Below are 18,478 nucleotides of genomic sequence, written 5' to 3'. Positions count from 1 at the left end.
GCAACACGCGGCCGTGTAGCGCGCCTTAACAAGGGCTTGCGAACTCAAACTCTTTGGAGTCCTTGCGATTTTTTTTTATTTGTGATTGTGATAAGTGCCTGGTGAATTTTGAGGATAAAAGAACAGGTTAGTTTTATACAGTTTTTAATGTTTTTTTATCTTACCAACCAATTATTTTAATAAAAATGCTTCGATTTATGTTTGTTTATGAGTTAAATTAAATTTTCTCTATCTTAATAGATAGAGAAAATACTTAAATTGTAAATGGTTGTTTAAAAATGTTATTAAGCATTTAATTAGTTTACTATGTATGTAATATGTTTTTTGATATTTTGGTCGAAATAGATAAAAGATTCATTTGTAAATAAATATAAAGTCATCATTAATAACTCTATCAATAGGTACCTACATATTCCTACTAATAATTAAAGAATATGTTAGTTTATAATAAACAATTAAACATACTTTAAATTACGTTCTAAATTTCTGACTGATTTTAAGACTTCCTTTTATTTGAAAATTTAAAAGAGAAAAATTTAATAAGATAAAATTTATAACGAATAAACACTAGAATTAACACACTTAACTTTCTCGGGGTTTCATTCCTGTGGAAATTTCAGAAGAGATTAAATATTGCGTTACAAAAATAAGATAAAATCTCATCTCTTTGTAATAAGTTTGGGTTTTTTCGCTTGTTTTTGAATCTAAATGTGTTGAACCACAGATAAAATAGCAAGAAACCAGAATCATACTTTCATAATTTTGGCTATGGATTTTCCTCGCACTACAAAATTTAGCTGGAAAGGACCATAAATAGTGACAGTTGATAGTCCACCGCTTATACAAAGTATACTTTCAATGATTGATTTTAAAAGTCGGGGGAAGTGAGCAACTGACACTCTGTGTTATTTTTTCGCTACCAAAAAAGACAAACAGAAGGGTGGAATAGCATTAAGTAAACCTAGTTTATTTCACGTTGTGAAAACAAAAGATATGACAATCATTAAGTGATGTATACATATGTACATGTTTTTAATTTGAATTTCTATAATTAAGGACGAAAATATTACAATTAAGTACCTACATTATTGTTCATTACAACTGTAATGTGTGGTTACGTTGAATTTATGAACAAATACGGCAATTTATTACAATGTTGCGTGTCACACATTTTCATTTCAAGTGAAATGGGAAACAGTAAAAGTTGGTTGTGGTACATTTCGTAACCCCCCACATTAGCTAACTCTTTATGACAACACAGAATATCAACCATAAATACTTACATAAACATAGCAGTATTTCCCTGCGGCTTTGTCTGCTTTTCTTTTTTCATCTTTATATGAATTCGGGTATATGAAATTAATATACTTACAGGTGGTTTAATAGTTGAATTATTTTTTATTATTCTTTATGGTACAATAAATAAAATTGAATTTTAAGTAATAAGTTTTAATTAGTATTATAAATGCCGAAATAAATATAATTTGTAACTACACAGAAATGTAACATCTTTAACTTTATCCATATTCCGAATTAATTAATAAAAAACATATTTTATTTGTTATTGAATAAACTCAAAAACTACTTGATAGATTTTGATAATATTTGGCACAGAGATAGACTTAATCTTAAGAAATAATAAAAAGACTATTTTTCTGGAAATTTGAATGGGAACACGCGATAAATGTTTTTTTATAAACACAAAAAGCATCCAAGACCAATAATCAAAAGTTAAAATGGAAATTTTTTAATTTTATAGTGATTCTAGATGCGATTTTTAAGATAAACCAGAATTATTTTACTTTACAACACGTCAAATTCCTAACTTTTATCTATGTATATGTTTTTATTTACCTACAGGTATTTTTTCACATTAACACTTAAACGACATTGAACTATTTGACAACGAATTCCGCATTCCGCTTATATGCATGATTTTTTTAGAGTTACTTTATTCCGTTTATTTTAAAAATCGCATTAAAGAACTCCATAAAAGTGTAAAAACATCTCCAAGGTATTGTTTTGGGAAAGGATTATTATTTTAACCGTCATAGAAACTGGAAGGTCTTAATTCGGCTTTTTAAAGCATTTAAACAGTAACTTAGGTGATATACTTACATAATACATATTTTTTTTTATTATAATAAAATTGATACGTATTTGATATTCAGCTGGAATTAAAACAGGTTTGTAAACCGGTTTGCTCAAAAGGTAAGTTGTAAGGTCAAGTTTACAAATGTTATTAATCATTGCTATGGTGGTTACTTTCTTTGAAATAATGACGAATATACCGAAGTTATGTTTTATATAAAGAAAAATTTTAATCAGTAAAATAAATGATACGAGTACTTGCGTTTTTACCTCCAGAAAGAGTGAGGTGTATAAGTAACGTAACGTATATTTATGCATTTTTGTGTCCGTTTGTGTCTTTGTAGCAAACTTGCAAATAATTTTGAACCTAGTATATTTTCTAAAGCCTTTTCTGTCAAGCGTATTCCAAGATAGCTATATAATATGGATTTAAAAAACTGTAACTGTAAAAGGTACTTCATGGAATTATCATCATTCATAATGATGATTATCACCATACCCTCATTCGGGTCATCTCACAATAATACCTGATGACTTTCTCTACGTGACATCGTCATTTGAAAAGATAATAATGGTTGCCGACAGTTTGCTGGAAATCATTTAGGAAGTTTATTATGCACAGGTATCTGATGATACACTTTTTGGATTAAAAAAGGGTTACTAGTAATAAAAAAAGGTGCAACACTCCCGTCAATCAAAAACAGTTATTTTAATGTTTAATACCTACCTTATATTGGTTGCAAATAAAATTTAAAATGTTTGTAGCAAAATATTTTTCGAAACGTCTACACTTGCCTTTACGTTCAAGGACTTTTCAGCCTCCAAACCTCCGTTGATAGTGATGTCAGCAGAACCTTATAACAATCTTATGGTTGAAATACAACGCCTCTTATAAAATTGATATAGCTAGCATATTTTTATCCCAGTATCTCCGCTAGGCACATAGAATATGTTATGTTTATAAAGATAAAAATAAAACGATAATGAGATAAAAATTATGTTCGGTTTTGTTCACAGAACTTTAGACACGTAATATGCGGAACAGGATCGCTGTTATAAAATGGCCATTAAAAAGTTTGTCTGCACGCCAAGTTGGGACGACAGCCCACTGCTACCAAGCCGCTGAAGGTAAGTTAACTTAATAATTTAGTACTTCTAAAAATCTCAATGCTAAATCGACGATCGTACGTCAATAAATTGATGAATGTGATGTATTATCTGCCTACCGCGCCGGGATCGGAGCCCTAGATTTATTTCGAGTTCTTGCGATTGACACATTGATTGACAGCTTAAGCTAGCCTTAAAATATGTACAAAACTTGTAGTGTTATGGGATACTCAATAATACATATTTAATAATAAATTTTTAAATAGATAAACATGGGCCAGGCCGATCAGAAAAAGTTCTTTTTTCATTATGATCTGATCGGGAATCGAACCCTGGACTTTTCAATTCAGAGGCGAGAATCAGATGATTATATTGTTAATCATGGTAGACTTAAAGATAATGCTATTAGCATTAAAACCGCCAATTGTAGGTACTTTGCAAATTGAAAATGTTACAATATAGAATAAATAAATAAAAAATAATGATTATTTCGCAGGAGCCCCAACACAAACAGTGCCACCCCTGGCGCGATGTCCTATCCCCGGTCACCGCTCCCGGTCAACCCACGCCGCCATAGACTCGACCGTCTTCGACACACTCTCAGTGCCTTCTGTCAAGTCCTGGGATGAAGTGCCCGGCCCGAAGCCTCTCCCGCTGCTGGGGAACACCTGGAGATTCATACCTTATGTTGGTAAGTTTTGATGCCACTATGTTGATATTTCTTTCAGATGTCTGGTGGATGTTTGGTAGAATATTGACATAATTGAAAAAAACTGAAAGAAAATTGTTAGCAGTTTGAAGAGGGATGAATTAAGTACGTCCTGGTAAAGGGTCAGGTCAAAAGTACCCGAAACCGCCGAGCATGAAGAGAGTTATGAATGTGGATGAAGCGAAGGAAGTATGCAGAGATCGTGGCAAGTGGAAAGAGGTAGTCTCTGCCTACCCCTCCGAGAAAGAGGCGTGGTTTTATGTATGTATGTATGTATGTTGAAGAGGGATGGTAAGAAAGTAGATATTCCTAAGCCAGTTCTTTTTGAAAGATAGATTTTAGGAAGCGTTACTGACAAGCAACTCAGATAAAAAATCTATTGATAACATCAATAAACTAAGGTAATAAGTCCGAATATAACTTATGAATTCCATTGATAGACTCGAATTTTTAGGATTTTCAGTAATATTCTCTGTTCCGTTTTTCATGAAGTGTAGTGTTGATATTTTGAAAAACTTGTAGCGCGTGCGTTTACAAATAAATTAATTATAGGAATTCCCATTCCATAACCTGTAATAAGAGTTGGCAACAGGTGGGTATTAAGCCGGTTTGACAACTGATTTGCAAAAAAAATATATAAGGCTACATTTTATTTTCAAAAACATGTCTTGTAGTAATAAATTAAAGTTGGAGGGTCACATGATGATCACATTCACGAGATGTTATTTGCATAAAATACAAATGTATTATTCCAAAAGTTTTATATTATTCATCAAATTAACGTGTTCAATGCCAAGGTTTAAAAGTCGTTTCAAAATATCAAGGATCGATTGATACAGGTATTTTCACATCTTTATACATCCGGAATCTTTTTAATCTATGATAGAGGACACTGACTCATCACTGTATAGCCCAAACCGCAACATCCTGAATGTGGACATGTCGAATGAAAGGAAATTATTGATATTTTTAGTTACCCAGGGAAGGTGAATTATTGACATTGCTTCATTATAACACCGTTTTTTAATTTAACATACATACATAAACTCACGCCTTTTTCCCGGAGGGGTAGGCAGAGACCACATCTTTCCACTTACCACGATCTCTGCATACTTCTTTCGCTTCATCCACATTCATAAGTCTCTTCATGCAAGCAGTTTAAGGTTTTTTTCAGGTTTAAGGTTAATTTAAGTTTTATTTTCTTGTAGTTTAAGGTACGCACAATTCGTTTAGGTAACTTAAACATCCATGATAGGCTCCTTCACGCGTTCGAAGTCGCGAGCAATTGTTTGTACGAGTATTATAATGTTCTTCATACCTAATAAACAAGGACCGTTGCCAAGTGTGGCATCAGACTAGCTTGTGCATCAGTACCTCCACACACGTACCGAGTAAGAATAATATTGAGAAATAACACTACAATACTCGTACAATGACGAGATGTTGTGTCATACATAACCACAACAGCCATACATACCGTAAACTACGTACATACATACATATGGTCACGTCTATATCCCTTGCGGGGTAGACAGAGCCAACAGTCTTGAAAAGACAGTTGATGACAGTGACAGACAGTTGAAGATTTTATAAACAAACGAACAATTAGGAAGCTTGCACTAGATCAATAAGCCTTAGTCGCTTTTGACGTCATCCACGGGGCAGAGATTTAACTGGTTCTCCTTTAAAAGTTAGGAACCAATTGGTTTTCATAAGTTATTTTAGAACCTACGAGTATTAGATTTTAGAAACGCAAATAATAACCAAGACAAACATAAACATACGTCTGGCCAAATTACCGTCGGCCTCTTTATGCAATTTCCCTCAACTGAGGAAACAATTGGTACCTATGCAATTGCTGGTAAGAATACAATGTATGGCGGACGCAGGTATTCATTTTTATTTGCGAACCTGGGTCAGTAATTTTATATGTACTTTACACACACACATCACGTCCTTTGGAGGCAGACAAAGCAGTCAGAGACACTCTGTTTACACCGTAAAAGATAAAGACGTGATATATATACTTGAGATTCTTCTTATAGGTAACTTGTCATTAACTCGGCCTTCCAGTTTTTAAATATTTTTTCTTTAGTATACTCCGTATGGGATAAAGACGTAAAAAGTAAGCATTTATATTAATCTCGTCTCATATCAATAATTTCCTGACAAGTCATGACTTAATTAACTGCTTAACTCTCGCGCTGTGGTTAGCTTATTACCTTACTAGTTACTTTCCCTGGTTTCACTCGTATTGAGCTTGATTTTCCTAGCCATATCTATGTAATGAGTGGTTAGAAATATTAATTAATTCAAAATAGGTACATAATTCAGGTAATTTATTTTTTCTGAATATTCAGAATATTGAGAATACAAGTTTCACGAGAGAACAAAAATTGGAAAAAAAAAAACATTTAATATGTGTGTTAAAATGGTTTTTTTTTGTCAAATTTTTGTTATACACATACATATACTCACGTCTTTTTCCCTTCCGGCATAAACATATTTATGTCATTTTTATGTACACACCAATATTTTTTATGATTCATGTGTTTTTGAATTATATTATTTTTCACATACATATGTACTTCCGCCACACATTTAAAGAGTCATTCGCTCATTCACTCACTGACCACAAAAGATTAAATACCTACTACTGAGCCAACAAAGATGAAATTTGGCACGGAAGATAGATTGTAACTAGAAAATAATTTGAGAGAAAGGATTTTTGCCAATTCCCGCGGTAACGGGAAAAAACGTGATTTTTTTTTACGCGAGAGCAGCCGCGGACACTTCCTATAAAAAGAAGGTATAAAATAAAAAGTTGAAATTAACAACAAAGCTCAGAGATTGTGTCTAGGTATAGCTAGAAGTGAAACTCGACCTTTTCGACTCCCGTCATTGTTAAGGTCGTGGGATCTTAAGTGAATCTCTTGATACAAGTAGATAAGAATATAACAAAGGTTTACTTAGCTTGAATGATTTGACAATGAAGATTGCTGATAGAGTTAGTTTGCTTAGGTACTTCCTATTTTTTTTTATTGGAATTTTGAGTGCGTTTGACCTAAAACTGCCTGGTGGTAAGCAAGAAAGATAAGGCCTAAAGTGGAGGCAACGCAAGCTCAAATAACGCCTATTCATTCTTGACTCGAAAATTTCTAAGTAATTTGGGATATTGTCAACATCCCTTCCCGCTCGGTGTACATAAATGTGCACGCGTTTTCTCACGTTTCTTTTGCACATAGAAAAAACGTTGGTTTGCATTCAAACTAATAGCAGAAACATAAGTTTCTGGGAAACAAGTTATTTATAAATATTAATAATACATTAATACATTACTATATATAAGAGGTAATACAGGTATTGAGGTATTAAACGCGCACGTAAAGTTCCTTAAAGTGCCGTGTGGTTCCCGGCACCAATACAAAAAAGAATAGGACCACTCCATCTCTTACCCATGGATGTCGTAAAAGGCGACTAAGGGAAAGGCTTACAAACTTGGGATTCCTTTTTAGGCGATGGGTTTGCAACCTGTCACTATTTGAACCTCAATTCTCAAAAGCCAAATAGCTGAACGTGGTCATTCGGTCTTTTCAAGACTGTTGGCTCTGTCTACCCCGCAAGGGATATAGACGTGACCATATGTATGTAAAGTTCCTTCATTTTATCGTGGCTACTTAGCGACGGACTCATAATTTGAAACGTCCGAGATAAAATAAAGGTAAGTTCGTTATGTGCGCGTATAATACTTGTATTATTTATAAATAATATAATATAATGCAATATGAAAGTCAAAAATCAGTTAATCATTATTTATTGGAGCATGAAATCGGCTCGAGAATTTTCGAATCCACATATTTAGCTAGGATAAGTGTGATGCAAAAATTTCTTTAATATAAGGGGAACATACTTTCATGAGATACAATAACTTAAGCAACAAACAAAAACTATTTTCAAAATGTCCTTCACTATGTACCACACTGTACCAATTATTTATTGCAAAACTAGGACAAGGTCTCAATTTTGGTTTATGATGATCAGATCATCCACTTCACTTCTTTTGAATGCTTAACATAAGTTCTTAACCTTCAGTTGACGATTTTTGAAACACTCAAAATGCTAAATTAGCAGATTATTTTAAGAGTACTTGAATGTAAATGCAGTGTTTTGATAAGTATTTTGTTTGGATAAGGTTGAATAAGTGTAGTAAAAAATAAATACAAGTAATTGAAGAGTTCCAATGTCATTAAAGTCAGGTATGAACGACTCTTTTTTGGAGTTAATTATGCTTTTGCCCGGGACTACTCTTCCGTGGGAAATCCCATAAAAATAAAAATCTATGTTCTCTTTATACCTTTCTTTTGTGCTAAATTCAAAAATTCCCTTCTAGGATTTCCTAAGCTTGGAAGTACCGATGGCGACAAAATAAAAACATATAATAACGGAAATATCTAAAAGAAAAACGCGTATAATTAGTTAAAGTATATTGACTTACCTACTTTGAAACTAACCTGAATTCCTAAAGTAAGTGCATTAGATACGGCACGCCATCTGCTTCCTGGCGCAATGCAACCACAGAGCATGAACGACCACGCAGGTCTGTACAAGACCTGTATAAGTCTTTAGTGCTCTGTGCAGCAAGCAAATGCAGTTACCGTGCATGACGAGAGTGCTAATCATTTAGGAAAAAAATCAGGCCAAACATTTTTGTTACCTAACACTTAGTCTAGTACACTGATTGGTGATTATTGCGAGACACTTATTTAGTGGTGGACATTTTCTGTGAAATACATAGTGTTTTTTCATCACTCTGTTTAGACCTTTAATTAGGTACTAATAATAATAAGTGTGTAAAGATAGGTCATAAAAGATTATCTATAAATCTTAAAAAAAGGAAAACTTAGTCTGTCCTGGCGTTCTACTTGAGCAACTCCGATTATAACCAATTCAGTAGTGGAAAGCGACTTATATGGTTATCCCCCCAATTGATATATCATCATCATAAAAAGAAATCCAATAAAGGTTTTCGGGTTTTGTAACTTTAATAAAGAAGTTATCTTAGATCAGAAGAAATTGCTTACTCATTATCACGACAAATGGTCGAAGATTACGCGAAGAGTGTATTGAAATCGCATGGTTACAGTCACGCTACCATATTTTATCTAGATCTTACCTAATATTTAATTGGAAACACATTTACCTAACTAGGCCACGTTTTAAAAATCTCGACATGCCCATCGTATCCATCACTTGTGTTTTGACGAAATAATATGTTTCATGTATTATATTTTAATAAGAATATGTCCGCGGGGACGGCCGCGTAAAAATCTCGTATCATTCTGTTCCCCAGGAATATCGGGAACTCCTCTTTTAGTGTCTTTAAAAAATCTCCCGTCTGACCTAGACTACATAAAGTATTTACATGCAAATATTAAAATCTCGTGAATAACTAACGGTTTGGGCTGTGTGTTGATATGACACTCAATTAGAGTTCGTTTTTTTTTATTCAGAAGTTGAAAAGAAAATAGTAAGCAGTTGATTTTGGTCATGTCATCATGAATAAACAATAAAACGATTACAAACTTTGAATGAAAACAATGCTGCAAGACTGTATACGTATACATTGTTTTTTGATCTTTCCTACCATTCAGTCTCAACTTGAGTACCATCTGTTTCATCATGTAAGTAGGTATCAAACCTAGTTATTTCTAATGGAGGTCTAATGTGCCTCGGTACTAAAGGTTCCTTTGCTAAATAACTTGTGGTTTATAAAAAGCTTGTTCGACCTCGTCATATACGCATAAAATAGTGAGCGGATTTTAAAAAATCCTTTTCAACAAGGTAATCCACATTTTAATGAAGTCAAATGAAAATTTCCGCATTGTACTAAGTGTAAGTAATAAAGAACCTATTTTATGATAAGTCCTTCGTATATTTAATTTTAAGACCAATTCTTAGGTATCCACAAAGTATCTTTCATTTAAACATGAAAATTTTTATATAAATTAACTAAAATTATGCTACTGATATTTTGCATAAATTGATTGACATTTATCGGATCTTCAGGATCCCTTCAAAAAGTCAAGTGCATTTTTTGCTTGCGGGGTAGGCAGCGCCAACAGTCTTACAAAGGCCACGTTTAGCTGTACGGGTTCATGATCGAATTGAGTTTCAAATAGCGACAGATTGCTAGGCCTATTACCTACAAGACGAATCCCAAGTTGAAAAGCCTATCCCTTAGCCTTTTACGACAACAATAAGAAAGATATGGAGTGGTTCTATTTTTGCCAGAGAACAATCCTGTATCGGGAACCACGCGATACGGTAATCTTTTTTTTTTCTATTTTACAGGAGGCTACTCCGTAGAGCATTTGGACAAAGTGTGTCTGTCTCTTCGCCAGCAGTACGGCAAGTGCGTCAAGATGACCGGTCTTCTTGGTCGGCCCGACATGCTGTTCGTGTTCGACGCTGGTGAGGTCGAGAGGGTCTTTAGAGGAGAGGACGCTGCTCCTCACAGGTGATTAGATTATCTATCATCATCATGTCAGTCGCGAGTAGTGCATCCAGTGGGTATCCAGTGGTTTGAATATGCAGGTTTCCTCACGATGTTTTCCCTTACCGTAAGAGCATCGGTTAGTATTAAAACTAATGTATAACTTTAGAAAGAGTCATTGGTACGCGGCCGAGGTGGAATTTAAACCTGTGCCTTTCTGCGCATCACGCGTTTTAACCGGGCACCTTACCGATTCAACCAAAGACGCTCTACGATTTATTCATTCATAAAATATTTCGAACCAATAGTCATAATATTCGCAGATCCCTTTTAGATGGATTCTTCAGCTTATTTTAGAAGAAATATAGATTCTTGAGGAGTGAAAGGTTACTGTTAAGGTTACTGCCGTGTGGTTTTCGGCACCAATTAAAGAAGAAAAATACCACTCCATCTTTTGTCCATGGATGTCGTAAAATACGACTACGGGAACCACTTTTATACTTGGGATTCTTCTTTTAGGCGATGGGCTAGCAACCTGTCATTATTTGAATGTCAATTATATCATTAAGCCCGACAGCTGAACGTGGCCTATCAGTTTTTTCAAGACTTTTGGCTGTTTTCTTCGCAAAGGATATAGAAGTGATTATGTGTAGAAAGGCTACTAGTCCTAAGCGCCTATAATTATCCTGAATTTAAAAGCCTTTCTTTAATATAATCTGCTCGAAAATAATCCAGCACATGGCACAGCCTAATTTTAGGCATGGTCGCTTTTTTTCTGTACATACATACATACATACATATGGTCACGTCTATATCCCTTGCGGGGTAGACAGAGCCAACAGTCTTAAAAAGGCTGAATGGCCACGTTCAGCTATTTGGCTTAATGATAGAATTGAGATTCAAATAGTGACAGGTTGCTAACCCAACGCCTAAAAAAGAATCCCAAGTTTGTAAGCCTATCCCTTAGTCGCCTTTTACGACATCCATGGAAAAGAGCTGGAGTGGTCCTATTCTTTTTTGTGTTGGTGCCGGGAACCACACGGCACAGCTTTTTCTGTAAATTAATATTTTTATTTTCATACTGTTTTTAAGTAAAAATCATTTAAAAACAAAGTTCCAATGCAATGGCGCGTTGATGTCATTTGTATGCAAAACTCATGCAACCAGTATCAATTGATATAAACAGGCAAGAATCGCTGTAGCGAATGGAGCTTAAGTTACGATGGTCATTACAAGTTCTCTTGGGAATAATGACATTCTCCTTGGTAATTTAAGTGTGTATGCATAATACATAGGCAAGAACTGCTGAACAAAATTTTTACTATTGAAATTAAAGTTGTCGTACTTGTTATTTAATTTCAGACCTTCAATGCCATCGCTAAATTACTATAAACACAAACTGAGAAAGGATTTCTTTGGAGTCGAAGAAAACTGCGCCGGAGTCATTGCTGTGTAAGTTCTTTATTGAATTTTTGCTTTCCCTTTGTCATTGTGTGTCGTGTGTTCTAGATTCGATTCCCAGTTGATTAATTATGTTAATTTAACCTTTTTTCATTTGAATTTCTTTTCTTATTTTTACAAATACAAAATTCATTAACAATATAGTTATGGTTATTAAATTTATTATAAAATAGCTATTATCGCATAATTAAACGTAGTTTTGGATTGGTTCTGTGTTATTTTCTAATGTTATATAATTCATTGAAGTTATTCATAACAAACTAAATGCGCTGATTTTATGAGATAAGTGTGAAATTTAAAATACATAAAATATGCCTATGTCGAATTAGTTAAAATAATGTGTGAAAAAAAAATATGAATTACAGTCACGGCGACGCGTGGGCAGCGTTCCGCAGCAAAGTATCAAGGGTGGCGCTGAGCGCGAGTGCGGCTGCGCAGTACACCGAGCCCGTCGCTCAAGTCGCAGACGCATTCGTTGACAGGTATTCTGTTAACTAAAAATCGTACATACATATAATCACGTCTATATCCCTTGCGGGGTAGACAGAGCCAACAGTCTTGAAAATACTAATAGGTCACGTTTATCTGTTTGGCTTTATGATGGAATTGAGATTCAAACAGTGACAGGTTGCTAGCCCATCGCCTAAAAGAATCCCAAGTTTATAAGCCTATCCCTTAGTCGCCTTTTACGACATCCATGGGAACGAGATGTAGTGGTCCTATTCTTTTTTTTATTGGTGCCGGGAACCACACGGCACTAAAAATCGTCGCTTTTGATTAAACAAAAAATCATCGCCGATGATCAATTATGTACTAAGTCATTTTATCACAAAAAGCCAAGAATTTATTTTGATTATAGGTTACGACAAGTAAGAACTGACGCCATGGAGACACCTGAAGACTTCCTGAATGAAGTGCACAAATGGTCTTTAGAATGTAAGTATTTTTTGTGAATTGTACATACATAACGTCAGACAGAGACTATCAGTATCACGTTTTCATCCCTTACATCAAACAGAGCTGGACAGTATCGAAAACTCTGAAAGGCCACGTTCAGCTTGATGGAATTGAGATTCAAATAGCGACAGGTTTAATACACCTTACACCCTTAAAAAGTAAACACATTGACACTCAGCTGATTTATTGATATAATTTGTTATATCAATAAATCAGCTTTAACGTAACGTTTGCGTTACATAGGTAGTGTTTTAATTGCAAACCTAAAATGCGATGCTTATTAAAATTTAATAGTAGAAATAATTTCAAAAATACAATTTTTATAAAATACTCTGAACTTTTACATCTGAACGTGGCCTTTAAGGCTTTGCAAGATTGTTGACTCTGTCTAATCCGTTAAGGACGATATGATTAAATGTTTGTATAAAATATACATACATACATACATATGGTCACGTCTATATCCCTTGTGGGGTAGACAGAGCCAACAGTCTTGAGAAGACTGATAAGCCAAACTCAGCTATTTGGCTTAATGATAGAATTGAGATTCAAATAGTGACAGGTTGCCAGCCCATTGCCTAAAAAAAGAATCCCAAGTTTGTAAGCCTATCCCTTAGTCGCCTTTTACGACATCCATAGGAAAGAGATGGAGTGTTCCTATTCTTTTTTGTACTGGTGCCGGGAACCACACGGCATATAAATTGTATAAAATATATATTAACATTTTTACTTTTTACAGCATTAGGTCTAATAGCTTTAGATACAAGACTGGGTTGCTTCGAAGCTACAGACGGGTCAGAGAGTCAGCGGTTAATTGACGCTGTTCAGACGTTCTTCCTGTGCGTGGGGGAGTTGGAGCTGCGAGCGCCCTGGTGGAGAATCTACCCCACGGCCATGTTCAGGAGATATGTCGCTGCTCTTGATACAATTCTCAGGTATGAAGGAATTTGACATTTTGAGACAATGGCAATTACAATATAAACCTAAATTTCTGGCAGTGCCGTGTGGTTCTCGGTACCAATACAAAAAATAATAGGACCACTCCATCTCCTTCCCATGGATGTCGTAAAAGGCGACTAAGGGATAGGCTTACAAACTTGGGTTTCTTTTTTTAGGCGATGGGCTAGCAACCTGTCACAATTGAATCTCAATTCTATCAATAAGCCAACGTGGCCGATCAGTCTTTTCAAGACTGTTGGCTCTGTCTACCCCACAAGGGACATAGACGTGACCATTTGTATGTATGTATATTCATTGTTTCAGTGTAACTCTTAGCCACGTCGACAGAGCGCTAGAGGAAACCAGGTCTGGTGGTACCAAGTCATTGCTTCAGGACTTGGTGGCAGCTGCTGGCCCCAGGGTGGCTGCTGTGGCAGCTCTGGATATGTTCTTAGTGGGGATCGACACGGTATGATTAATTTGATTTGAAGATAGTTAAAGGAATTAAAGATTATGAATGATTGACATGTTGCCAATTTCTTGGAAACGTTTGCTATTGGGAAATGCTTCAAAGTGCCACATTGATAATACCTGGCATGATGAAGCTAATTTTTTTTGTGATTCAACCTATTGTTTTCAATGAATGAATGAAATAGGGGATTCAAGTTTGTATGGAACTTCGTCATTTTTAAATCGATATAAAAAGCTATAAATAATTAATTATTATATTTATTATGATGATTTAAAAAATGATAAAAAATAGCATTTTATTGATTTAATTCATTATGCTTTGGTTATTGATTTAGTTCCCGTGGTGTAGATATTTATTTTTTGACCACCCGATACGAGATGGCGCCTCGTGAAAATTTAAGATAAAACATGATTGTAGCAGCTGGCAAAAATTTTGATTAAATTATTAATTAAGGTTATAAGGTAAAGTAAGTTAGTTAGAAATAAACCATCCACGCGAAGACCGACATCCGCGCGGACGGAGTCGCGGGCGGAACCTAGTAGCGAATAAAATGACGCGCTCAGCCAATAGCAGCGAAGAATCTTAATCATGCAAATAAAGATTTCACTGCTGCCGTGTGGTTCTTGGCACCAATAAAAAAAGCATAGAACCACTCCTTCTCTTTCCCATGGATGTCGTAAAAGGCGATTAAGGGATAGGCTTGTAAACTTGGAATTCTTCCTTTAGGCGACGGGCTAGCAACCTGTCACTATTTGAATCTCAATTCTATCATCAAGCCAAAAAGCTGTACGTGGCCAATCAGTCTTTCCAAGACTGTTGGCTCTGTCTACCCCACAAGGGATATAGACGTGACTATATGTATGTATGTAACCTGCTTTAATAAACTGCCGCTGGTACATTGTCGATGTTTAATGAATGACCGGCAATTACGTGTCCTGCTATATCATAAACTAGTTCTAATAAAACATTTTTCTTAATATAATCCACACATTTCAGACATCGAACGCGGTAGCTTCAACACTATACCAACTATCACTAAGGCCTGAGGTCCAGGACAAGCTATACGAAGAGATCTCTAAAGTCCTACAAGGCCGGCCGATGAGACCTGGTGATATCAACCAAATGCCATATCTGAGGGCATGCATCAAGGAAGTGATGAGGTAGGTAATTCAAACCAAATCCTTATAAAAAGTTTTTCTGTAATCGACATAGTTGGGCTCCTAACGATTTGGTTGCTAAAACCTTACATCCTTGATAAAAAAAAACAGAAGATGGACATGCCATAAGGCTTTCTCTGCCACTTAATCCTAAGAACCGTTTGGTTCTCAGGAAAAACGTATTTTGGAGCTTTGACTCTTTAGTCAAAGCTCCAAAATAAGTTTTTATCGATAAAACACTAGCTTATTATGGATCACTGTGTGGTTCTGGCATAATATCCTAAATTTACTTTTTATTTTTTCAATAACGTAGAGTGTACTAATAAGCAACTAAAGGGAAAAGGAAAAAGGTGTAAGACTCTATGTATATCTTAAAATTTAGCCAAAAATGTAAAAAAAATAGACCTAGAATAAATGAAACGATAAACCTAGATCATGAATATGAAAAAGTCAATGGCTCGCTACATTTCTCAACTATGGATTAACGCAGTGTAATATAATTGAAGTACAGATAATTACTTATGTACAAATATATACATACATACATACATACATACATATGATCACGTCTTTATCCCTTACGGGGTAGACAGAGCCAACAGTCTTGAAAAGACTGATAGGCCACGTTCAGCTGTTTGGCTTAATGACAGAATTGAGATTCAAATAGTGACAGGTTGCTAGCCCATCGCCTAAAAGAAGAATCCCAAGTTTATAAGCCTATCCCTTAGTCGCCTTTTACGACATCCATGGGAACGAGATGGAGTGGTCCTATTCTTTTTTTTTTATTGGTGCCGGGAACCACACGGCATATATAGTGCATATATAACACACATTTATTATCTTCCAGGATGTTCCCCGTTGTTATTGGCAATGGCAGGCAATTAACCAAAGACACTGTGATATGCGGCTACAATATACCCAAAGGCGTAAGTTAATTTCTTTGCTGTTATATTTCCATTAGGTACCTATTTATCAGTTGGTTAACATTGTATCGTCGAATTTTACGTTCATCTCTTTTTTAAGCCTACTTTTTTAATTTTCAACATTCAAATAATAATGATTTTTTATAGTTTCGTTTTTTTTTTATATTTTTTGTGTCAAAATGATCGTTGAACACCTTAAAATTTTCAAATTTCAAAAGTTTTTGAATAGATTTTAAACAGTAAAATCTATTATATTTACAGTAAAAGCTTTGAAATTATTATATTTTTAGGAGGGGCTTTGGAAATTCTTATAGGAGCAAACCCAAGCGCAATAACATTACCATTTTTACCATTTTCAGACACAAGTAGTATTCCAGCATTACGTGATGGGAAACAGCGATGAGTTCTTTTCAAACTCATCAGAGTTCAGGCCAGAGAGATGGCTGCGGCGGTCTCCCAATCAGGCTCATCATCCCTTCGCCTCCCTGCCCTTCGGTTTCGGCAAGAGGATGTGTCTAGGAAGACGGTTTGCTGAGCTGGAAATACATACTGTTATTGCTAAGGTACGCGAAATAATTTGTATACTTTTTACCCTTTAAGTCTTGTGAGTATTTTTAATAATTTTATCTTTATTCATTCCGTAACGGATGAAACCTTATGTTTGTTATGTGCCGTATGGTTCCCAGCTGTTTAAAATAGGACCAATCCGTCTCTTTACCATGGATGTCATGAAAGCGATTAAGTAGTAGGCTATTTAACTAGGGATTCTTTTAGTTTAGGCGATGGGCTATAAGCAATAAATAATAATAATAGTTGTACTTATACCTATTTCGCAATCTATCTTTATGAAGTAGTCTATATTTATATTATATAAATTCTACACACACACGCACACACATACTACTGCAACCTATCACTATCCGAATTTCAATTCCGTCATCAAGCCTTACAGCTAAACGTGGCCTTTCAATCTTTGAGAGACTATTCCATATAGCTCTGTCTATCTCATAAAGGAAAAAGACGTGATTGTATGTTTGTATGTATTGTTATGTATGTATGAATGATATCCAATGACAAACATTTGATATCATTCATACATGTGAAGTGAAGGTGTAAAGTATGAATGTATGAAAAACTATATAATTTCCAAGGCTTGCAAAGGAACTTATTTAGAAGGTACTTATTTAGAATTGACATGTAATTTTGTTGTTGCAGGTAGTCCAAGCTTTCAAATTGGAGTACCACCATGAACCTATGGAGTACCACATCCACCCAATGTACACACCCAACGGACCTATACGGTTAAAACTAATAGAACGATAAACAGTCTTTCTGATAACCATGTGTTAGTATTTTAAAAGTCTATTCCCAAACCCGGTTAAATACTCACATCTCTGGAGAGGAGTCCGGGTTGTATTTTCGACTAAAGACATTATGTTTTATGTTTTAATTGCCTTCGTATCATAAACAAATTGAAGGTGGCGTATTTCTCTTTGTGGCACTGTACGATAATTTTTTTTTTATATATGTAAGTATACAGCTCACAATCTCATGACTGTAAACTAAAAGTCTACCAGTTCATCTTTATATTTACTATACCTTTATGCCGAGTTGTAGTCACAAATATAGAAACTTAAATAATTTTCTTTTGACGTTGGTTTAATGGGGCAAATTTGGGGTCTTATGAACCCACGTCAGAAACGGGATAGTCTGGTAATTACGCCTTCTGACCTCCATGACTTAGTAGAATAAGACTACTTAATTTTACGTTGTAGTGTTCCATTCAGTTGCTTGTGAGTTTCTTTTTCTTGTGATTCAGTGCAGAAATACTGCACGATGTTTCCATAATCGTAATAGCATGTTTGTAAAAACTATTTTTAATAAAAAAAATCATGATATTCTGTGTTATTTTTTGTAAACTTCTCACCATTCAGTGAAATTACAAAGGTATGTGTGTCGGAAATCGTCACGAGCGTTTCTCTCACATCTTTGGGTATTCCCAGATGCACCCACAATACGGACCCAAGGTCCGTCTTATCGTCACACGTTACGACAACATTTGTCTTACTGAAACAAATGGATATTCATCAATATTTCCTTACATGATCGACTGATGGTGGTTTGAAGAAGAAGAATAATAAAACACAGGGTGACATTCATAGAATGTTT

At 35.0% G+C, this 18,478-nt stretch overlaps 1 protein-coding gene across 1 annotated transcript; it reads left to right on the top strand.

Moving 5' to 3' along the window:
* Positions 1 to 18,154, top strand: LOC106138772 (probable cytochrome P450 49a1). Its single transcript, XM_013340047.2, has 13 exons — positions 1 to 126; positions 3,109 to 3,219; positions 3,695 to 3,889; positions 10,259 to 10,424; positions 11,763 to 11,852; positions 12,227 to 12,343; positions 12,721 to 12,797; positions 13,558 to 13,753; positions 14,082 to 14,226; positions 15,226 to 15,389; positions 16,234 to 16,312; positions 16,669 to 16,872; positions 17,525 to 18,154. The coding sequence occupies exons 2-13, from the start codon at positions 3,126 to 3,128 to the stop codon at positions 17,630 to 17,632; spliced, it is 1,635 nt and encodes a 544-aa protein (XP_013195501.1). The 5' UTR covers positions 1 to 126; positions 3,109 to 3,125; the 3' UTR covers positions 17,633 to 18,154.
* Positions 18,155 to 18,478: the final 324 nt, after the last annotated feature.

Source organism: Amyelois transitella, chromosome 21 (genome assembly GCF_032362555.1).
Source record: "Amyelois transitella isolate CPQ chromosome 21, ilAmyTran1.1, whole genome shotgun sequence".
Lineage (NCBI taxonomy): Eukaryota > Metazoa > Arthropoda > Insecta > Lepidoptera > Pyralidae > Amyelois > Amyelois transitella.
This window is presented reverse-complemented; position numbering and strand designations above follow the sequence as displayed.